The following is a 24,323-nucleotide window of genomic DNA, read 5'->3' as shown; positions in this document are numbered from 1 at the left end:
TTAAACAGTACACAACTGACATGTGTGATACAAAAAGATTTAGAAGGTGCTGAGAATGCGATGCAGTGCTTCTAAATCACTTAGCAAGAAATGGAGGAGACGCACATCTTCCCAGAATTTTTATACAAGCAGCTGATCAAGAATTAAAATGGTTAGAGAAGCCAAAAATAGCTGTTAACAATTTGCAAGTCAGTCAATAATTAGTTACTCCATCACTTTGGGTTGTATGACATAGGTGCAATAAGAGAGCCACTTTTGAGGAAAGCCCAAATGAAGTCCCATCTTAAACTAGTAGAGGGCACTTGTCTGAGGATTCAGATACTGAGTTCCACTATACAAGCGTATTGCCAAGTGCTACATCTAAAAAAAAAAAGGGCACAAAACACCATTTTGCATAATTTCTCTTCTTGTCAAATATGTTATGTTCATTCATACACTAATATGTAAAGGTGCTATATAAAGTAAACAGCAAATGGGAGTCAAACTAATATATAGCATCCAAAACAATCACATGTTTGGCAGACAGCAAAGAGAAGGATTCATGAAAAATGATTCTTTAGCCAAGAAGGGTATTTTAGCTTCATCCTAAAGACCTACAATGTGTGCTAGGCAAAGTGACATACAGACACGCAATCCATGCTTCGGTGAAAGTGTCATATGGAATAACTGACACATTTTTAATGGGCTATCTTATGAGGAATTAACAACAAAAAAAAATCCATATCAAATTTTGTGTGAAATGGCCTGCTAAAAAAGCATTAAAGACAGGTTTAGATACTTCATGCAAGCTGAATCTTGCCATCCTTACCTCACAAGATTAATTCTCACCTATAATTAGCATCTGGAACGTACCCACCAAGACTGGCAAATCTAATGACCCTGATATGATTCCGTGTGTGTGTGTGTATATATATATATATATATATACACACACACACACACACACAAAGTTTTATTAATTATTGCAATGATTATATTAGTTAATATCCACTAAATGTGAGTTTGACTAATGAAAGTTTAAAAAGTGAGATCATATCAAGATGACAAAGACTACTAAACTGTTTAATTTTTTTTTCTTATCAACTAAGGATGTCATTTTTTAACATGTGTTACAGATCTGGGGGTGTGTCTGACCTGTTTAAACTTGGAATTTTTTTGTCACTCTTAAGACGTATCTTCTTTCATAGCTTAAAAAAAGGGGCAGGTCCACCACTACTTCTTGACAGACATAGAGATAAATTTAAATTTTCTAACTGACTAAAGGCATACGAAATTCAACCCTAAGGCATGGCTTGTTGGTGCTTTGTGGCAGCTTTATTAACTGTCTTAACATGTGAAGTACTTGCTGCAGGCAGGTGCAATAAAGAACAAAACGGATGCGTTTCTAAACGGAGACACTGCAAAAACATGGATAAACCAGTCCTCGAGTTGCAAAACCTCTTGAAAATGAACCCAGTAAGTGATTTTATTTAAAACTTTCTCTTTGTGGTGCTTGGTTATGCATTGTGGGCTTGTGGTATTTTATGAGCTTGTTGAGGCTTGCTAGGATGTTTTAATTGTTTGTTGTTAGTGACACAGGGATAAGAGAAGTGCACCAGAGCTGTTAAAATGAATCTGTGGCAATTACTTTCACTTACAAAGCGACCAAACTGTCTTGCTCCTGATGAGTAATGTTTTTGGTAATAGTGGCTAAGTGCAGTTCTGTCACTTGATTTGGTTATCTTTGGGTTTAATTATTTGTCCCCCCAAACCTTACAAATCATTTTCAGGGATTGTTTTGTTAATGCCTCACTTATTAAATAATAGAAAACGATTGAGCATAATGTATAGAAACAAAGTAAGAGAATGTGAATGCAGTTGCGTTATCAATCATTTAGCTTCCTTTACTTATTTTTTTGATTTTGCTATGCAGACACAAATAATCTATAAAATAACCCAACAAAAATGTACGTGTCCCAAAAACTTTATGAAACGTATTTTTCTGCTACAGGCACCGTTACAAAAAACTGCTATACCATCCTGATATTACGAGGTTTAAAGCAGGAGTGATGAAACACACTTGCATTCACAAAATTGAGGCCAGTTTAGTGCCACCAGTTTTTGTACATTTTTGGGGTGAGTGGGGAAATGAGAGACCCATGTGAACGTGGAGTGAGTGTAAAAATCCTTATGCATAGTGAGATAGCTTGAAACCTGACTCTGTCTGTGAAGCTATGAGGCTAATTACATTAGTAAATACAGAACAGATAACTTGAAAAGTTACCTAAACAAATAAAGAATTAAGCCAGGAGTTATAAGTAACTGGAAATAGATTTTTATTGGTTATTTGCTTGGAAAGCAGTATGAAGGCACAGTAGTTAGGGTTGCTGTCTAACAGCTCTAGAAGACAGGTTTCAAATCTCTGTTCTGTCAACTGGTTGTATGGAGCTTGCACAGTCTTCCCAGTTTTGTGGAAATTTCCCTCTGCCTTGCCAGAAACATGTATGTTATGTTAAGTGGAAATTCTAAAATAATCTTCTGTGAGAGAGTATACTGTATGTGTGAAATTGAGCATGCCTTATGATATCTGATGACCTATCTAGGTATGGGTCTGTCTTGCTACTAAAGTGACTGAAATACACTCCACCTGCTTACTATCTCGAATGGATTTATCAGTTTTGAAAATACATGGATGGATGAGTATATGCTTAGTACAGTACTACTCCACAGTGATTAGCGCTGATGCCACATAGTTTCAGAGATCCGTATACTCCAATTCCCTGTCACATCATAAAATCATACATGCTTAGATGACTACCAATCTGTTTGCTCCTGCTTTGCTTTTATAACTAAAAAGTTGCAATTATATATTTACATATTATTTCACATTGCAGAAAAATTTCTTAAAGTAAAACTGCAAATAGTATAAGTAAAGCTCCTATAAATTTGTTAACAATCATTACATTCTTAACTCGGCTAATAAGAAGATGACTGCAGGACAGCAAGCACAGTGAGACTTAAGTACAGCCTTTCAAATTTCCATTTAGCTAAGTGGTTGCAATCCTTATTAGTGTCACTTGAACTCCTACATCATAGATGAAAAGATTTAGTTATGGTAATAGTAGTGACAAAAAAAGTTAGAAGTTTATGATATACAAGGATCTAGAGACTGGATTAAAAATGTGGAAGTCTGTCAACAAAAAGGTGGAATCAGAAAATAAACAAAAATGATTCCAGATACACGTGGAATGTCACTAAAATTAATTGAAATACTTAATTGCTTGCTGTAACAATGTCTTTGGAAATACTAATCCTCAAATGATACAAAAGGAAAAAGAGAAAGAACTGAAGATCTATATTGGGCTACATATACTGATATTTAAATCATACGATGCACAAAATAATGAATCAATCAGTTCTAAACCATTTTCTCAATCACAAAAAAATCAAACCAATTCTCAGGTGATTTATTTTACAAACCTGTGCAACCTATATCATAATAAAAAGAATATAACTGAAGTATAATTCAAAAAACAAGAGCAGTATTCAGTTTTCTATGTGTGTGCCTTTATTCCTTGTATATGAAAATCTAAGTGCACATTCTTGTCTTCACAGATGATTTCAAGAGGTGACAGGATAATCCTTTGTATCAAGCAGTATGAAACACTTATGGTAAGTTTAGGGAATTGCTACTCTCAAAGAGTCCCATTACACCAAGCTATATCAACCCATTTTATAAACAGAGATTTAAGAAAATAAAGATTGCAAGTGTGACCATTCTCTGAAAACTGGATATGCACTCTTAAAAGTATTGTCCCCTTATATGGTGTCCTGGGTTATAAAATAGGCTTAATTCAGTTCAGGATTTGAGGAGCAAACGCCTAACATGGCAGCACTAGATGAAAGTCAGGAACAGTCTAGGACAAGGCGTCAGTCCATTACAGGGTGCACTTTTTGCACACAACAAAAGAGCAAATTTAAATCCTCCAACTTAACCTCGATACCTTTGGTTATGTGGGCAGAAAACCCGCACAGAGAAAGGGAGAAGGTGCAAAACCCAAATGGACAATAATTGGGTGTGTGATTTAAGCACAGGACAGTGGATCCATGAAGTATCACTAACCACTGTACAACTCATGACAGAGAGCCATCCATCCATTATCCAACTCGCTATATCCTACACAGGGTGCAAGACAGGAAACAAACCCTGGGCAGGGCGCCAGCCCACCACAGGGCACCATGATAGAGATTCAAATACTAATAAAAGTTTCACAATTACACTGTGATGACATTTTGAGTGATATGTACCTAACCATAAAGAGAAACCTTTCTATCTTTGACATGTTGTAACACTTAGAAAGTTACATGTTGATATTCCGTAACATTTTCATTTCATTAATTAAAAAAGAAAAATATATACTTCAACATGCTTAACTTACTCGACGTTGTTTGTGATTTTACCTCTTATAACTAACAGTGGACCCTTCTGCCCAAGAAGTTTATTTTCTTCAGAAATGCTGTTGACTAGATTTTTTATTACACCTTTGTCTATTGTCACCTGGCCATTTCCCGTATGTAATTTATAATGCATTTGCAATGTCATTATTTATGTTTTCAGATTTGACGTTGTTCTGTTTTACTGTGTGCTTAATGTACTTTAAGTGTTCATCTGTGTTAATGTTGTAAAGGTTAACAATTTATTGTTATTGTGTTATAGCTGTTAATTGGTAAGAGTGCAATAGGAAATTAAATTGAACTGAACTAACCTAATTTTGGTAGACATCCATTCAGCACTAAAACTTGTATCACAGAAATTCTCCGTTCCCTTCTATGGCTGCAGTAGTTTTTGTCAACAAACCTTTTGCATCATTTTTTCCTGTTAATTATTTCAGTGGTTCAATATTTAGTCATACTTTATTTTTTTTAATGCTAGAAGTTACAGTCTGAGAAGAAAGTAGAATAGTGTTTGGCACTCCAAAGGCTGGATTTGAAACATTATTTTGTTCACTAATGTTGTCTATGTATGAGTTTGTTTTTTTTTTTTTTGCATGTTTCACACAGATAGTTACTGGACACAATTCAAAACTGGCTACTCAAGTTAAAAAACTAATCCTGTAATCAATGTTTTTGACTTTCCATTCTAAAGAAGCAAGATAATTAAGTGTTAAAATCAAACTGTTCAGTCTTTTATATTTGTATATGTAATTATAAAATACTTCTTATACCCATATTTAGTTCATGAAAAGTGAAAGAGTGCATGATTAAAAATAGATCGGTATTGCTTGTTAGTAAGGTAGGATATTCAGTGACGTTCTACTCTAAGAAAGCAGAGCATTCCTGAAATAAATTTTCAATTTTTATTTACATAGCTATAAGGATGACGTAAAGTAACATATAAAACATTTGAATAATCCAGTGTTAACTAGGCTTGTAAAGTCTGACTTCATAGAAGTCATCAAACTAGGCCAGCAACAAATACATTCTTCCTAGATGCAAGTATTTAAAAGACTGCCTATGACATTTGTCCGTCATTCATCACCAGTGAATGCAAGTTATTTGCTAGAAATGAATTAATATGGGGAGGAAGCTTAATAGTTAACTGTGCAGAGTTACTTCTAATTATGAAATTAGAATACTGTGTTGTCCAGTGGTGATTTTAGTTGACATTATGAAGATCTAGCTGAGTATCCTCAAGAGCAGTTAGCCCTGAGGGTTCCATAATACCCACCTAATCTACTTTTAGTAAGCAGTTTCCAATTACTAAGTGTATTTAGACATTAGTTCTGCAATATAGACTGAAGTCTTTAGAAAACTGTTTTGTCTGAGTGTTGTATTCAGTTCAGTTTATTTTTGTATAGCGCTCTTCACTGAGTGCGGGAGCAGAGCGCCTTGACTAGTGCTCAGGTAAAATGAAAGTATAGATTTTACAAATTACTAAATATAGAATTAGTATGCCTAAAGACACAGATTTGTTTAAACATACAGATAACAAAATAGAAACAGATCAACAAATGGAAGCTAAAACATCTGTAGATTAAGGCAAGTTGGTGTGTCTTTTTGGATTAATTTATACAGTGGCCTAAATGGTTGCTAAACGCTAGACTTCTCTGAACTTCAAGTTAAGAGGCTTAAGGGACAATGGCTGGTTTGAGCTGAAAAATATGGAAGACTGCAGGTGTTATTATCTAATTGTGGTGATGCTTTGGGGGACTTGAATAAGTGGGTCAAAGTCCTGGGGCCTCATGCATAACGCCGTGTGTAGAATTCGCACTATAACATGACGTAAGCACAAAAGCCGAAATGCGCTTATGCACAGAAAAATCTAGATGCAGGAATCTGTGCGTACTCCAACTTCCACGTTCTTCCGCTCCAAAAATCCCAGTCAGCGTGAAAAGTAACGCTCGTGCACGTGCCTTCTGTCCCACCCCAACTCCTCCCAGAATTATGCCTCTATGAATATGCAAATCAATATAAATCGCCCTTAAGCTCAGCCTTCTGTGAAAAGACAATGGGAAAAGCACGGGGAAAATATAAGAATTTCAGCGAATACCAAGTGGAGGCAAAGGAAAAGCATACTATTTGTTGATTTAAACAGTGGTATAATCAACAAAAGGAAGTTGATTGAGTGACATAGTGTGTCGGAGAAACTCGAAAGCTTAAGTTCACAAAGTTGCATAGTGCCAAAATAAAAAAGAAGTCACATATCAAAGTCGTCGTGAACAGGTGAGTTGTAGCCCACCGTCTGAGCTTATTAGGGTACAGACAAAAAAAAATAGGCACACAGTGGGGAAGAAAGCAGGAAATGTCAACTTTAATCTCAAAATTTCCACGTTAATCACGTAGTTTATTTTGTCATTAAAGTAGAACATCACAAATTTCATCTTAAAATCATTTAATTTACTAGTTTCTCAAATCCCATCATAACTAAAGTAGCATGTTAAATGCTTTGTTTTGTATTTGATCTTCAATGTGCTCTATGTATGTGAACCACTACGTGCTTCCTTTCTTTCTCTTTCTCAGGACACAGAATCCATTACATCCGTGATATTACAGGTCTCTGAATAATTAAAATACTGAGATGTATATGTGATATCATTTTCATGATGATTGGAATGAAAGCATGTTATTAAACATGGGAAAACGATGGTGCAGTGATTGTTCATGTCTCACACAAGATGCTGCTGCGCCGTGCACGACCTTCGATGAAATAATTTATTGTAGCAGTACTGTCTCTTTTAAACGTACTAATCTTCAATTCCTGTCCTTACTTTACTTTCCCCAAATACCCAATCGCCACACAATCAGCTCTGTAATAGTCGTTAAGCCATCTGTAAGCTTACAATGACGATTCTTCAAACTTTCAAGGAACATTGAAATATCTTCATAGTACGTGTTTAATTATTCTATTCATCTATCCTTCCAGTGTCACACCAGCCTCAGCAAATATACAGCGCGAGGCAGGAACAATCCGTGAACTAGCTAGCGCTGCAGCACCGTGTCCTCACATGTTTAATTGTTAACAATACAGATTATTTAAATGAAGCTAAAGTTTTATCTGTACAATATAATCAACATATTTTGCTGCATTTCATATTACAAATGATACCGTCATCATCTGTAAATACGCACTTTATAAAGTGGTGCAGGTTGTGCAATATTATAACTGTAGTGCAAGTTTACAGTGGGGTAATTGTACTTATAATTACAAACAGTTCTACAAGTAGTAATTGATTGAGTGCGTTTAAAGATCTTGGGATGAAACTGTTTCTGAACTGCGAGGTCAGTACAGGAAAGGCTTTGAAACGTTTTGCCGTGGCTGAGGCAGTGTGGGCTTGATGCTCTATCTCGATAATTCTCTTTCTGATCAGCTGCTGCTGCGATTCCCCACTCAGATACAATGATATAAATACTCCGAGTGGTGCAGTGAGAGTAATATGGAAAAAGATGATCCATTGTGGCAACCCTTAAAGGGAGCAGCTGAAAGAAGAAGAAGAAGATGGTGCACTGAGAGTAACAACGCTAAAGCAGTTATGGTATTTGGAATACTATGGCTATTCCCTGGACCATTATATTGTTACAAATTAATTACAATTGGATGCATTACACTAATCAACAATATGCGGTTAGTTTTAGTGTATTTATAAAGCTGTGTCAGGAAAATAAAGAGTAACCACACAGGAACAGTAGCACTGCTTTGACGCTGGGTGCCGCCAGTCTGCAAAACCGAGCGGAGAACTTGCATACGACAGGGTATGAGGTACTGTGGAAAAGTGCGTGGCTTTAGGCCAAGTGTAGGTTTTATACATCGCGATTCGAATGTGGAAATGTTCTTACACAACATTTCTGTGCATATGCACCATTTATGCATGAGGCCCCTGGTGATGAAGCCTCCATAGAACTGATAAGTCTTATTGTTTATTTCTGTATTTACTTTCATGTTAATCCTGCCACTGTGTGGTTTAAAATACTTGATTTTGTATATTTTAGTTTGACATTATTTCACTTGGGATCTGGCTGGGTTCTAATGGTGCCTTTTTCACCATATACATGAATATTCCACCACATTTAATGCTTTAACAGTATCTTGTGTGTTAAAATCTCATTATACATTGTAATTCATTGTTGTAAAACTTTTTTATTAGACAGTTACTCCTGGAATGTAATAATGTTCAAAAAATGAAATGTTGATTGTGTTTTAAACACATAACTAAATGCTTTTTTATTTGCAGATGGACAAAAATCGGCATCACTGTGTCTTGAAGAAAGTTTTTCTCTTCTACAGTAAAGTTCTTCATAAACTTGCTGAAACTACACCTGAACTGCACATCAACATTACACAAGCGCTTGATATCTTTCACAGGATGAACAGATGCCTACGATGCGTAAGTTAATTTAATGTTTGGGTTATTTTGCTGCCTTACATTTACAGTTACATTTTTTTTTTCCAGAATAGTAACATTTAAAACCAAATCAGTTTCATCTACAAGGCTGAATCAAAAATTATCTGCACTTCGGCCATACATGTTGAATTTATTTTAATCAACTTTCAGAAAAGACAAACACATCATTTTTCAACATAATCTCCCTGCTTTTCAATACACTTTGTCCATCTTTCAACAGGCTTTTGTATTCCTTCATTAAAAATGTCCTTGGCTGAGCTGCAAGCTCTGAATGCACCGCTGCCTTCATCAGAGTTGATTCTTCATCCTCATGGGGCTTCCTTCGAAACCCAAGTCTGTTGTGGATTATTGCATAGGCAAGAGCCATGACTGATTTGCAAATGACTTAACACGTTATCTACTGTCAATCGTCTATTTAACAGAATCATTTCACATGCATAGTTAATGTTGTCATCAGTCGTGGACGGGCATAGAGATCCTTCTTCTTGGCTTATACTTGTGCGACCTTCCGTGAACTTCTCTATCCATTCATACACACTTCTTTGTGACAGAACATTTTCTCCATACTGTGTACAAAGTCTTCAATAAATTTTGGCACCAGGCACACCCTCGGACCACAAAAAACAAATCACTGCATATTGCTCTCCTTTCATGCAAATCACAAGTGGGGCAGTCATTGTTTCCCGCACCGCAATTACAAATGATCAGATGTAACATGTTCATACCTACACAGCAGTGACTGGGGATACAGGGACCTTGTATGGAAAGCGCTGATAAGACAGTGCTGCCAACAGAAGTTTGCATCATCTTCAACAGCCGTTTTCCATGTTTATCAAGGTTGGGCAGTTGCCACCCAATTTTTTTGTCCACTTTATGTACTTCTCTGCTTCCATTGGGATGACCCATGTTTTTTATATCATCAAAACACCACATCCAGTAATATCTTCTTTATCCTCCCTCAGAAACGCATGCTTTCTCTCTCAATTTTGGGATGCCTCTTCATCCAATCATCCTCTTCCATTCTTGTTGATGCCCAAACCATAATATTCATGCTTCACCTCAGCTTAGCAATTTTTGCCTCCATTCGAAGTCTTTCTCTAAATTCAGCATTCATCTTCCTCTCACTCTGTGATGCTCCACACAGCCATTGTTTTTTGTTTTTTGTTTGTTTTTTATGGACATACTTCATGTTCAATCCTCATGAACCATGTCTCCCTCCAATAGAGTACACTGTTCCTCAAACAGTTTTCATAAACTTTACCTTCTAATTCCAGACAGACTCCTTTACAACAACAACAACATTTATTTATATAGCACATTTTCATACAAACAGTAGCTCAAAGTGCTTTACATAATAAAGAATAGAAAAATAAAAGACACGATAAGAAAATAAAATAAGTCAATATTAATTAACATAGAATAAGAGTAAGGTCCAATGGCCAGTGTGTGTCTAGCAGGGAGTGTTAACTCCATGAATGAACCAGATTGAGTACTGCAAATATACTGTGGAAAAGTCATTCCAATTACAATGTTGCCTGAGGGCCTCAAACGTAACAAAATAACCACAACAACAACACAAATCATTCATGATACAAATTTACACTTTCCAGGCTTTTTATATTAAAGAACCATTAAGCATCATAACAGGCTTTTCTGTGAAACTCAAATGTATATTGGTAGAGTGAAAGTTGCTGTAGTGGCTAGGATGCCCTCACTCTCTCTCTGTTATCCGAAGTGCTCTTAGTGTGCTAGCAGGGTTCTGCAGTGGTAAGGTTTTAAATTCTATGATGTGGTAATACTGGTTTGGTACAGGTAACTAATAAGTGTTTCTCCCGGCAGAGCCAGAGAACTATATTTTTCACATAGAGATATAACATAATAATGCAAAAGCAAGAATTAAAAAAAATAATGAAAGAAGGAAATGCAAAGGAAAAGCAAGCAACATAGTATAATGCATCCATCCATCCATTTTCTTAACCTGCTCATCCCAACAAGCATACTGTAATGGCACAAGGCAGGAACAATTCCTGGTCTTTTGGCAGGACTGTAAATGAAAAAGATATTCAGCACCAGAAAGGTAATTGCTCCTTTGTACTTCATAACTGGCTGTGCCATTTTTACACTTTTCAACAATCAAATGCACACTATAATTCAACATCACTCTTCCAAATCACCGTGTAGGAATTTTAGCTTAATTTTTTGCTGAATTGATTCAGAAATATTGGTAGGTTATGTTGGTAGGTCCTGCACAAGCATGTCTATTGTGTTTAAGGCTGTACTTTGACAAGATCAGTCCAAAAGTTCAATTTGCTTTCTTTTTAGTTATTCTAATTTGAACTTATTTTGTTTTTTGGGTTATTATCTTGTTTCATTATCACTACATGTACTTTCTCTTCTGCTTATGGAAGGATTAATAGACTTTTTCAATATGAATGTTCTCATACAGAGCAGAACTTAAGGTAAAACTGAGTTATGGCAAATTGACCGGAGATGTCCAAAAAGTCTGACTATAGTCTCTTCCATCTACAGAACATGTTCTCCAAAGCCTTGGGGATAATCCTTATGCTTTCTGCAAAAATAAAAGACACGCTTTTATGTTCTTCCTTGACAGCAGTAGTTTCCATGTTGCTGCTATCCAGTAAAACCAATATTTGCCCATTGTCTTTTTTGATTGTGGAATCATTAACACTGAGGCAACAGAAGCCCATAGTTCTTTGTAACTTTATTAGAATTCTTTGTGACTTCCTGAATGATTGTAAAGTTATTTTAGCAGGCTGGCCACTCCTTGGAAGATTCACTGCCATTCCAGGTGTTTACCATTTTAAGATTATGGCTTTCTCTGTGGATAGGTGGATTCCCAGATCCTCAAAAATTGCATTGTAACCCCTTCTGGATGGATACAGTTTTTAACCCATTATCTTCTAATAAATTTCCTTTTATAGTAGTGTTATATGTTTGTTCAGTCTTTGTGCTGGCAACCTAATGCTGATGATGAGGCTTGGTAGGTGAGTTTATATATTATAGGGCTGCAAATAATCAAGCCTTGAATTGTTCAATTGGTTGACCTTTTGTTATCCCATCAAATTGGTTATTTAACTAGTGGTGGTGGTTGTATCACACAGTGGCAGTTAGTTGGTGTTGGATAACTTTGTTCATTAGTTAAACACTTTTGTTTTTTTTTAGTTGTTTTACAACAAATTCTGACCCTATCATGACCCTGCCGTGTCATTGCAAAAATAATAATTTGTCAGATCAGATATAATGTTTTCAGTCTTTAATCATCCAAGTTTGATAATGATATGGCTACATCTTTCTGTTTTTAGCCAAAAAGAGTGTGAACCTGGCATGGTCTTCTGTCGCTGTAGTCTGCCCATCTCAATGTCTAACAAGTTATGCACTCAGAAATTCACTTCTGTACATAACAATTGTAAAGCACAGTTATTTGAGTATTTGTGTCCTCTCTAGGGTTGCTTCCTGCATTGCGTTGGATTAAGCTGCAATTGGTTTACTTCCTAGCAATCCTATATTGGATTAAGTGGACTTGGTGATGGATGGATGAATTGATATGTTGTATTTGTTATCTATACAAATAAAAGGCAAAGCCCTCACTGACTCACTCACTCACTCACTCATCACTAATTCTCCAACTTCCCATGTAGGTAGAAGGCTGAAATTTGGCAGGCTTATTCCTTACAGTTTACTTACAAAAGTTGGGCAGGTTTAATTTCGAAATTCTACACATAATGGTCATAACTGGAACCTATTTTTTAGTCCATATACTATAATAGACTTCTGCTCGATGGCCGTGGGAGGCGGAGTTACGCCTCCTACGTAATTTAGTGCCTGCCCATATAAGGCCGTCCGTCAGCGGCAATCCAATAGAAACACTGCCGCTAAATATTCATGGGTAAAGGACTGTGCTTATGCAAATGAAGATGAGATGGTCAGGGTGGTGTTTGGCACAAACTCAGCGAAACTGCGAGAGAAACTTTTTAGTGCCGGGTCTTATACAGCCGTGGACATCGCACGAGATGGCACCAGCACAGCTGGGAAACTTCGATGCATGTACACCGAGTGGCTCACGTGAAATGACGCAGTGCACAGACAAAAAGCAACAGTTCCAAAGAGTGCTGAACAAAAACCGAATTACACAATTGAGAAGGCAGCAAAAAAATATGAAGCGTGTGACACATACAAGCATATTCATAAGTGCAGCTACTGCGGAAACAAAGCACACGGTGGAAAAAGTCAATGTCCCGCTAAAGGAAGACAGTGTAAAAAAAAACCTGTGCATGCAGTGTGTCACGTCTCCGATAACGAGGAAGACGAGCTGTTTATTGATGCAGTAAGAAACGAATCAATGAATGAAACCTGTTATCTTTACAACGATTGACAAACACGGAATGTAACTTGAACACAACACATCCTACAAATACGAACCTGATTGAAAGAAATAATGATAATCAAATCCTTGATGACAGCAACACTCATAACACTCACAAAACAATTACTGTATATTGACAATAATGTTACGTTATTTTTAAAATGTTCCCTTTTCTTTTTCATAACTTCTTTAACACACTACTTCTATATATATATATATATATATATATATATATACCACGATCTACATACTGTCGAAATAGACAAACCACATGACGTGGTGCAATGAAACAGGCTTCGCCTCTAGCGCTGACATCCGAGGTTCGATTCCCGAGAGGGGGTGCACTGAGTATGTACGCCTGATGACCCCAAAATTAGGGCGAAACACGTGTCGCGTACTCTTTGCATTATTTTACAGTAAAACTATTTCAATATATACAGTATATACATACATATATATACACACACATACATATATGTATGTTAACGCAGAAAGACAGATCACCAATTGAAGCTTTATGAATAATGGATACTTTATTCGCCATCAATGATTGTTTTGGTAAAGCCGTACTCGGTGTAATTATTAGATGAATGGTAAAAAAGTAAGAGCGAGGGGAGGGTGACTTATTGAGGCACGCAGTTGAAACCACAATAGCACACGGGCTTGATGTACTGAGCGTCAACTCGATCTGAATTGCGCGATCACATTCGAAAAAGAATATCTTTTCAAGTTCTATTTAGTCGACACAACTATATCTTTGGTTGGAATGTAAGGCGAATTTACGCTTTACATTTCTATGGTGAAGAAAAATTTATGCAATGATGCCTACATTTAACTTACATTCCTACCAAAGATATTTCTATCGACTAAATAAAAATTCCTTCTATTTAAAATTTAAATAGAACATGAACAGATACGATAATTCATAATATCCACGCAGACTTGCACTTAAGAGCAGGAGTCATCCGTTTTAACAAGCAGCATATTGCACTGATACGAAATAGCCTACCCATTTAATTATTTAGGAATGGATAAATAAATTAAGATTGTGTACAAATGTTTTTCATTTTTCTTCCTTGATGGATTCTGCCACCCCCAGCAACAGTTGCTCGCACCCCAAAGAGTGTATATGTATATATATATATATATATATATATATATATATATATATATATATAAAATATGTGTATGTGTGTGTGTGTGTGTGTGTATATATATATATTGTGAACTTGACCCAGGACACAGGCAGACAGACATCGTTATTGCTCACCACACACTCGTTTTATTTACACTATTTACAGATTGTCCCGCGCTCAACTCCCCAGTGCCTCTTGTACCGATTCAACAACTCTAGGCCTTACAACGCCTCTGTCTCTCTTTCCAGGCCTTACAATGCCTCTTTCTCTCTTTTTCTCTAGCCGCCTCCAGTCCTCCCGCTAGCTCCGTCCTCTTCCACCCGACTTCCGCTCCAAACTGAAGGGAGGCGGCCCCTTATATAGTGCTCCCGGATGAGCACCAGGTGTTTCCGGCATCCATTCCTTGGCCACGCCCCAGCGTGGCGGAAGTGCCGGCTGTCCTACCGGCAGATCTCCGTCGCCACAATAAGTCTTCCCCCCAGCACTTCCTGGTGTGGCGGAAGTGTCGGGCTCCCGGGATAATTAGGTACTGGGCGCCGCCTGGCGGTGGCCACGGGTCCCTGCAGGGCTGGGCTTCCATGCCCTGTACCCGAGGCCCCCTGCTTAACCAGGACGGACGCCCCCACTCTGTCTGGAGGAGGCACTCGCCCTCCTCACGTCCTCCAAGGCGTCCCGGCCGGGCTCCAGCTCCGGCCGGCGACTGCATGGGATCAACCGGCATCGGGGCGCCGCCTGGCGGTAACCACGGGCCCCTACAGGGTAGGGCTTCCATGCCCTCGACCCGTGGCTCCCAACAAAACCAGGACGGACGCCCCCTCGCGGTCTGGAGGAGGCACAAGCCCTCCTCACGTCCTCCTGCGCCCCGGCCGGGCTCCAGCCCCGGCCGGGGGCCATATATATATATATATATACACACACACACACATACACATATTTTATATATACGTGTGTGTGTGTGTGTGTGTGTGTGTGTGTGTATATATATATATATATATACACACACACACATATATTTTATACATATATGTGTATATATATGTATATGTATATGTGTATAGAAACTGCTCAAAAAAATTAAAGGAACACTTTGAAAACACATCAGATCTCAATGGGAATAAGAAATCCTCCTGGATATCTATACTGATATAGACTGGGTAATGTGTTAGGAACGAAAGGATGCCACATCGTTTGATGGAAATGAAAATGATCAACCTACAGAGCCCTGAATTCAAAGACGCCCCAAAAATCAGAGTGAAAAAATTATGTGGCAGGCTAGTCCATTTTGTCAAAATTTAATTGCTGCAACTCAAAATTGTACGCAGCACTTTGTATGGCCCCTGTGTTCTTGTATACATGCCTGGCAACATCGGTGCATGCTTCTAATAAGATGATAGATGGTGTTGTGGGGGATCTCCTCCCAGATCTGGACCAGGGCATCACTGAGCTCCTGGACAGTCTGAGGTGCAACCTGGTGGCATTGGATGGACCAAAACATAATGTCCCAGAGGTGTTCTTTTGGATTTAGGTCAGGAAAGTGTGGTGGCCAGTCAATGGTATCAATTCCTTCATCCTCCAGGAACTGCCTGCATACTCTCACCACATGAGGCCAGGAATTGTCGTGCACCAGGAGCCACTGTACCAGCATAGGGTCTGACAATGGGTCCAAGGATTTCATCCTCCATGGATATGCCTCCCCAGACAATCATTAACCCACCACCAAACTGCTCATGCTGAATGATGTTACATGGCTTCTCCAGACCCTTTCACTTCTGTCACGTGCTCAGGGTGAACCTGCTCTCATCTGTAAAAAGCACAGGGCACCAGTGGTGCATCTGCCAATTCTGGTATTCTATGGCGAATGCCAATCGAGCTGCATGCTGCTGGGCAGTGAGCTCAGGGCCCATTAGAGGACATAAGGCCCTTGGGTCACCCTCATGAAGTCTTTCTGGTTGTTTGGTCAGAGACATTCACACCAGTGGCCTGCTGGAGGTCATTTTGTAGGGCTCTGGCAGTGCTCATCCTGTTCCTCCTTGCCCAAAGGAGCAGGTACTGGTCCTGCTGATGGGTTATGGACCTTCTATGGCCCTCTCCAGCTCTCCTAGAGTAACTGCTTGTCTCCTAGAATCTCCTCCATGCCCTTGAGACTGTGCAGGGAGACACAGCAAACCTTCTGGAAATGACACGTATTGATGTGCCATCCTGGAGAAGTTGGACTACCTGTGCCACCTCTGTAGGGTCCAGGTATCGCCTCATGCTACCAGTAGTGACACTGACTGTAGCCAAATGCAAAACTAGTGAAGAAACAGTCAGAAAAGATGAGGAGGGAAAATGTCAGTGGCCTCCACCTGTTAAACCATTCCTGTTTTGGGGGTCATCTCATTGTTGCCCCTCTAGTGCATCTGTTGTTAATTTCATTAACACCACAGCAGCTGAAACTGATTAACAACCCCCTCTGCTACTTAACTGACCAGATTCATATCCCATAAGTTTCATTGACTTTATGCTATACTCTGATTAAAAAGTGTTCCTTTAATTCTTTTGATCAGTATATATATATATAAGTGTGTATATATATATATGTGTGTGTGTATATATATATATATATATATATATATATATACACACACACACACACATATATATATATATGTATATGTGTGTTTGTGTGTGTGTGTGTGTGTGTGTGTATATATATTGTGGTCCCCGGCCGAGGGGGCGTCTGGTCTGGTTATGCTGGAAGCCCAGCCCTGTAGGGGCCCGTGGCCACCGCCAGGAGGCACCCCAGTGCCTTATTATCCCGGGAGCCCGGCACTTCCGCCACACCAGGAAGTGCCGGGGGGAAGACGACCGGGGACACCCGGATGGCTTCCGGGTGCGCAGCCGGCACTTCCGCCACACGGGGATGTGTCCGCGGGAGATTGCCGGGAAGCAGCTGGAGCCCATTCGGGTTCCTATAAAAGGGGCTGCCTCCCTCCAGTCATTAGTGGAAGTGGAAGCGTGGAAGAGGACGGAGCTGGAGTGAGGACTGGAGGCGGCCAGGAGAAAGAGAGGCACAGGACTGTGTGGCCTGGACTTGGGGGAATGAGTGCACATATTTATTGTAAATAACTTGTAAATAAACAGTGTGTTGGGTGGAACTATGTTGTCCGTCTGTCTGTGTCCGGGGCCAAGTTCACAATATATATATATATACAGTATATATATGTATAGATATACAAATATATATATATATATATATATATAATGTGTGTGTGTGTGTATGTATATATATATATATATATATATATATATGACAGCAACACTCATCACTCACAACAGAGACAAAACAATTAAATTGACAATCATGTTACATTATTTTCAAAATGTTTCCTTTTCTTTTTCATTACTTCTTTAACACACTACTTCTCCGCTGTGAAGCACGGGTATTTTGCTAGTAGCATATAACATGCTTGGCATACTCGTGAAAATGCACAATTTATTGAATTTATAGTGTTTTATTTTGGATCGATAAATTTTAGTTAGGGAAACTCAAGTTTATGAAACTTTTAGAAACATTTCTATTTTTTAAATAGCAGAATGTATTGGCTTTAATAAGTGTTTTTATTTTATCTATAATTGATATTAAAGTTTTCTTTTAAGGAAGCTGAGGCTTATTTTGGTGTAACAATTATTTTCAGCTAATGTATACATTTTATTTGTTAAACAGGTGCGGTGTAACAAAAAGGAAGAGTCAAAATTAAAAACACCTTTCAAAGAGGTAAGGATTTTTGAAACAAATTTAGTTTTATATGTGCTTTAATATTTTTCCATTTTCTGAACACACTTATTCCTATTGTGCACTATTTATCCCGTAAAATTTAATAAAGAGAACCGACAATACACATCTAATGAATACATGCATATTTTATGGTAACAAGTAAATTTAATGCAAATATACCTAAAGTACTTCAAGTTGTTTTTTTCTACTTTTCTTTCTACCTGGCAAATTGTTAATCCTTTTGCATAACTACCAAATGTTAATTCTGTCTGTAATATTAATGAATGAAAGCTGAATAAAAAAGTAACAGCAAACTAAACTTTCATCCAGATAATTTAGAGCAAAAGCTACGAAAGCGTATTAGGGCCACGGGTGAAAAAAAAATACGGACACAGTGAAGAAAAAAAAAAATCTAAATGTCGAGATTAAAGTCCACTTGTTGACTTTATTCTCAACATTTCCACTTTATTCTCGCCATTTATGTCGAAATTGAAATCGACATTTACACTTTATTCTATTGTTTATTTTGTCAGTAGAATGTCGCAAACTAAACATCTTAAAATGAATGTTCAATTTACTAGATTTTCTCAAACCCCTTCATTAATTAATGTAGCACATTAAATGCTTTATATTAAGTGTTCCCCGACCCAGTTTTTAATCTCTATGCGCTTCTTCAACTGACTTCCTCTTGCACTGTGAGGCGCAGACAGCGATTGCCGCACATTGACTTCATGATGTTCCTGCTCTAAGAACATTCAGAATACTAAGAGAAATACTTGATATCTTCTTCACGATGAAATGCATTAAAGCATGTATTAAACATGGGTGGTGTGGCTATAGAGCTGCTCCCTTGCATTAAGGGGTTCCCAGTTGTATGTTCTGTGTAGTGAACTTTATGGCAAGTGTGACGAGGCTCCAAAAACTGGATATATAAATGGGTATCGCTCAGGTTTAACTGAAATATAGTGTAAATGTTGGGTTCGTGATGTGGTGGTCAGAGACACGAACGCAGAATTCAATGGATGTTCTTCTGAGCGGGCTTTCTTTATTACATGCGCACTGTCTCTATCTGACATACTAAACTTCCAGTTCCAATCCTTGTTTTTTCTTTCTGCACATAACCAATCACCACACGATAAACGTCTTTGTGAAATTAAAACACGTTATAAACCTAGACCCCAGAGTTTTCAAAACTTAAAATGTACAGAACTTAAAATGTATTAAAGCATATGGGGGCACGGTGGCGTGGAGTTGCACTGCTGCTTCGCAGCAAGGGGGTTCCCGGGTGTTCCCTGCCTTGAGTTTGTATGTTTTTCTGGTGGGTCTACTCGGCGTGTTTCAGTTTTCTTTTAAAGACATGTAGGATGTGGGGTTTTGTTATGTATTATTGACCCTGCTACTTTATATGTTGCACGTATTCACCCTGCGATGTGTTGGCGTCTCATTCAGGATTTACTCCTGCCTCGCACAAGATGCTTGCTGGGATGGGCGTCACCCTGAATGGATGGCATAATTAAACATGTATAATGAAGATTTTTTTTTAATTTCTGAAAACTCCATCCCAGCAAGCACCGTGCCCCCACATGCTTTAATAATTTAAAGTTCTGAAAACTCCGAGGTCTAAGTTTATAACTTGTTTTAATTTCACAAAGACGTTTATCTTGTGGTGATTGGTTATGTGCAGAAAGAAAAAGCAAGGATAGAAACTGGAGGTTTAGTACGTCAGATAGAGACAGCACTCATTCAATAAAGAAAGCCCGCTCAGAAGAACATCCATTTAATCCTGTGTTCGTGTCTCCGACCCACCAAGCCCAATATTTACGCAATATTTAAGTTAAACCTGTGCGATACTCATTCATATAGGCCTATCCAGTTTTTGGGACTTTGCACTACACTGAACATACAACTGGGGACCCCTTAATTCAAGGGAGCAGCACTACAGTCACGCCACCGTGCCCCCCGCCACCCATGTTTAATACATGCTTTAATGCATTTCATCATGAAGAAGATATCAAGTATTTCTCTTAGTATTCTGAATGTTCTTAGAGCAGGAACATCATGAAGTCAATGTGCGGCAATCGCTGTCTGCGCCTCACAGTGCAAGAGGAAGTCAGTTGAAGAAGCGCATAGAGATTAAAAACTGGGTCGGGGAACACTTAATATAAAGCATTTAATGTGCTACATTAATTAATGAAGGGGTTTGAGAAAATCTAGTAAATTGAACATTCATTTTAAGATGTTTAGTTTGCGACATTCTACTGACAAAATAAACAATAGAATAAAGTGTAAATGTCGAGAATAAAGTCCGCATGTCGACTTTAATCTCGACATTAAGACTTTTTTTTTCTTCGCTGTCCGTATTTTTTTTTTCCACCGTGGCCCTAATATGCTTCCGTAAAAAGCAACCATGGAGACATGACAAATTTCAAAAACAATTTTATTGACATAGGTTGGCATGTAACCTGTTATGGAGTTTACTGGAGTGCACACACTTATAATGGCCAGGAAAAAAAATAAATTTATAAGAAATTACTGTGCAGTTACAGTGTAAGTACACTGTAATAACAAACAACCTGAGATTTTTCTGTTATCGTTTATAGTTCTCAGTGAAGTTTATACATTTTAAGAGAATTAAACATTTATGGGGGAACACACATTCTTTCTTTTTTATATAAGTTGACTATTGAGCTTCAGTCTCTAAAAATAAGAAGTGTGCATTACCAAGCTATATAGTAAATTTGTAAACACTCAATAAGCATGTTTTTTTCTTGACTTCAAATTACACAAACATTTAATAAAAACATTTGGCATAGATCAAATAAAAGCATAGTTTTTATACAATCTTACATTTAATAGTACATTCCATGTCTCACTTTCTGTTCAATCTCAGTGCGATGAAGCAAGAGTCTTGTAGTTTACAGCATGTGGTAAACTCCTAGCAAATTGTTCAGAAATGTTCTTTTGTGTTTGATGTCAAATAACTCTTGTTTATCAGGCAATCTGCTTGAAGGCTGTTTATGTTTTGTATTTGTTTCACTTCCTGTTCACATTATTGGAAATTTTAATATTGTGCCTTTAGTTTTACTTCAGAGGGAAAAACCCTGATTGGTCCAAAGATATCAGAGTTTCCTCACACTCACAAAGTGGCAGATAAACAATGTACAATGTCCATAACTCAAAAATAGCCAGCTTGGCAGAAAAACACATTATGAATTCTAAATCAAAGGTAGAAAGTACTGTATATACAGTATTCTGCCTAAATTATTAGGTGGCACTGTTATGTTGTTTACAGGCCTTGCTTACCATGTTTTTCCACCATGTTATAAAGCATATTTTACTATATAAAGTTACAGATATATATATATATATATATATATATATATATTTATATATATATATATTTATATATATATATATTTATATATATATATATATATTTATATATATAATTTAAATAATATTAATAGATCGCAAAACAATGGAGATATGCAAAATTTCAGAAGTAGATTCAGTACACTCATAAGTAAAATATGTTTGCAGGATATTGCAAAATATATGAATGTTTATTTTACCTTTATACAGGATAAATGTGAAGGTTCCTTTACAGCAGAAGAATTAGAAAAACTTCAAATTCAGAAGCTTAAAAAAGCTAAACATCAGGTAATTTTATATTTGTCATCATTTTGCTATCCTTCTCCTTTATATGTTCCTTTCAAGCTGCGATGTTTACAAGTGAGCTCACAGTACTACGCAAAAAGCAGGATACAAAACACTCCTGAAATAAGTAATGACTACAGATATTATGAAAATTATACTAGTACACACAAGGCCAGGATAAATTAGCTATGCTGGAATCAGATTAATAGAACAGGTTCTTGGTGGAATTTTTAGGACTGAGACATTATTTTCTGTGCCTAGTACCTTGATCTGTGTTTGCACATGCTGAAAGATTACTGTCTATTACCTCCTTATTCTGATGGTGACTAGTGAATATACATTGCTTTATTACCTAATATGTTAGTAAAAAAAATTATAATTTGTTTCTGCTACAAAAATTTGGAGAACTTATCCTTCATATTCTTCCCAGGAGATACTTTTTTAAACAATATGTGAGGACCTGTTTTACTTTCATCTATGAACTTGGAATTATGGGGAGAATGGATTTTCCTTTGAAAACCTTTTAATGCCACTTACAATTGCTGGTGTACTTTGAGGTGACTGGGCAGCATTTAACCAATGTAATGGGAACTTCTTTAATGATATAGTAGATACCAAAACAGTAAGTCCACTAACAACTAAGGGACTGGAAAGAAAACCTGTAGCCATTGGTGTGGATAAGTTGATTTAAATAAAATTTGTTTTAACATGTAACAGACAACCAGCCTTCTATTCCGCTTCCCTAGTAAATGTTTGACAACCATTTTTTAGCACTAATTAGTATGGGTAGCAAGGGTGGCTTACTAAAGGGTGAATGATTCATCAGATACCTACATATGCCCTTAAATGTCCTCGATTGTGATCAGTATGTAGAAAAGGTAAAGAAAAGAAATGTCAGTGGAACTAAATGAAACTTTGCACATTATTTAATTCAGAAAGGGAACTCCACTGCAGCTTTTGTGTTTTGTTTTTTTTAACTTTTAAATGATTCACTATCACAGATATGGTTGCACAGTGCAGTGATGAGTGCTGCTGCCTTTCAGGATCCAGTATTCAGGGTTCAGATCTTTTTCCCGGTCATTGTCTGCATTTAGTTTGCACAACCTCCTTTTGTTTGTGAAGGTTTTTCATCCACTTTGCCAAAAGATATATACTCTATGTTCATATAGTGTCACTTAGTCACATTTTTTAGTGTTGCTTAATCAAAAATGAAGAACTAAATAGGTTAATCAAACGTTAGTTAAAAAGAGCTATTTTATTATTGTGTTACTCTTGACTTTCCATCTGCATAGAAATCAAATGCTGAAATAATGTGCTTAATAGTCCTGACACTTTATACCTTGACAAAAAAGCCTTACCTGATCTTTTTACTTTTTTGTGTCTGTTGCAGTTAAATGACCCTCTTATTCAGAGAAAAGCAATAGAAGAACTACCCAGACTCCTTGAATGTCTCCCTCACAAATGGAAAAAGAAAAAATGCGATAAAGAAGTCGCAGTCACAGTCACAATGACATTACCTTAAACAGATACAAGTCAAATAGGGTACAATAACTTAATACAAATAAATTTGAATGGACGGTTTAGGATTGGAGCAATGTTGAAGTCATCTTTCTCAGGTTTTTCCTGTCTGGATTTAAAAAAAAAATGTATAAAGGAAGGAAAAGTTGAAGCTACTCAGGTACTCCAGTTAATGTAATGTCTATTTAATGTTCAGTGCCTGTCTACCTGGGTTTTGTAATGTGCTGTGGCACTTAAGAGCCCTGGGATGCTTTGCATTTACTTGCTGCTTGTAACTCTGTCATTTTGTTTTTCTTAGTACATGCAATTAAACAATAAGCTCTTGGATTATTTATTAAAAACATTTATATTTTGTGCTTTCACTTACTACTGTGCATCTAATCTTATGTAATGTAATGAATGTTATAAGTATAATACCGTTGATGTTTCAGATCACCCTGTACAGCTTAATTTTGCAGGGTTTACTGTGGACTCATTCATTTTCATTAACTTAAAATGTCCAGCAGTGTTGCTGATATTATTTGTAATATGAAATGTCCAGAATGAATTTTTAGTCTTTCATGATACGTTTTGCACTAAGTGCAAAAAGAAAGAAAATCTACAAAGCAAAGTATGCAAAATGAAAAAAGGGAAATCCTATGTTTTAGTACTTGGTAACCTTTTTATTTTTAAATTGTTCTATTCATAATGTTAGAAATCTCTTTTTTGTCCTGTATTTAATTTAAACTTAATTTAACACTGGATAGAAAAATAATAATCAAACAGCACCAGTTATAGTACTTTCTGATTGATTGTATGTAGTAGTAGGGTGTTGTACTGTGTTAGCCATTATGGATGCGACGAGAAGTCAAGCAAAACGACACGTTTTATTGGCCAACTAAAAAGATTACAATATGCAAGCTTTCGAGGCAACTCGGGCCCCTTCTTCAGGCAAGTTGTAAGACTGGGCCTGAGCTGCCCCCAAAACTTGCACATTGTAATCTGTTCAGTTA

General features: G+C 37.3%; 1 protein-coding gene across 2 annotated transcripts; it reads left to right on the top strand.

The window, feature by feature from the left end:
* The first annotated feature begins 1,023 nt into the window (after positions 1 to 1,023).
* On the top strand, positions 1,024 to 24,200 carry LOC120539574. 2 transcript variants are annotated; one of them, XM_039769778.1, is made up of 6 exons: positions 1,027 to 1,455; positions 3,595 to 3,651; positions 8,709 to 8,861; positions 18,106 to 18,156; positions 21,739 to 21,816; positions 23,204 to 24,200. In XM_039769778.1, exons 1-6 carry the CDS (start codon positions 1,288 to 1,290, stop codon positions 23,333 to 23,335), a joined length of 639 nt encoding a protein of 212 aa, XP_039625712.1. In that variant the 5' UTR covers positions 1,027 to 1,287; the 3' UTR covers positions 23,336 to 24,200. The 2 variants fall into 2 exon arrangements, with proteins under 2 accessions (XP_039625713.1, XP_039625712.1); XM_039769779.1 differs by lacking the exon at positions 3,595 to 3,651 and having other exon boundaries at positions 1,024 to 1,455.
* Positions 24,201 to 24,323: the final 123 nt, after the last annotated feature.

This window comes from Polypterus senegalus, chromosome 11, assembly GCF_016835505.1.
Source record: "Polypterus senegalus isolate Bchr_013 chromosome 11, ASM1683550v1, whole genome shotgun sequence".
Classification (NCBI taxonomy): Eukaryota; Metazoa; Chordata; class Cladistia; order Polypteriformes; family Polypteridae; genus Polypterus; species Polypterus senegalus.
This window is presented reverse-complemented; position numbering and strand designations above follow the sequence as displayed.

Excerpts from the sequence above, each read along its gene's own strand:
- LOC120539574 (XM_039769778.1), top strand. The coding sequence starts at position 1,288 with ATGGCTTGTTGGTGCTTTGTGGCAGCTTTATTAACTGTCTTAACATGT. Across the intron at positions 3,652-8,708 it reads AGCAGTATGAAACACTTATG|ATGGACAAAAATCGGCATCA; the intron begins GTAAGTTTAGGG and ends TTTTATTTGCAG. Across the intron at positions 8,862-18,105 it reads TGAACAGATGCCTACGATGC|GTGCGGTGTAACAAAAAGGA; the intron begins GTAAGTTAATTT and ends TTTGTTAAACAG.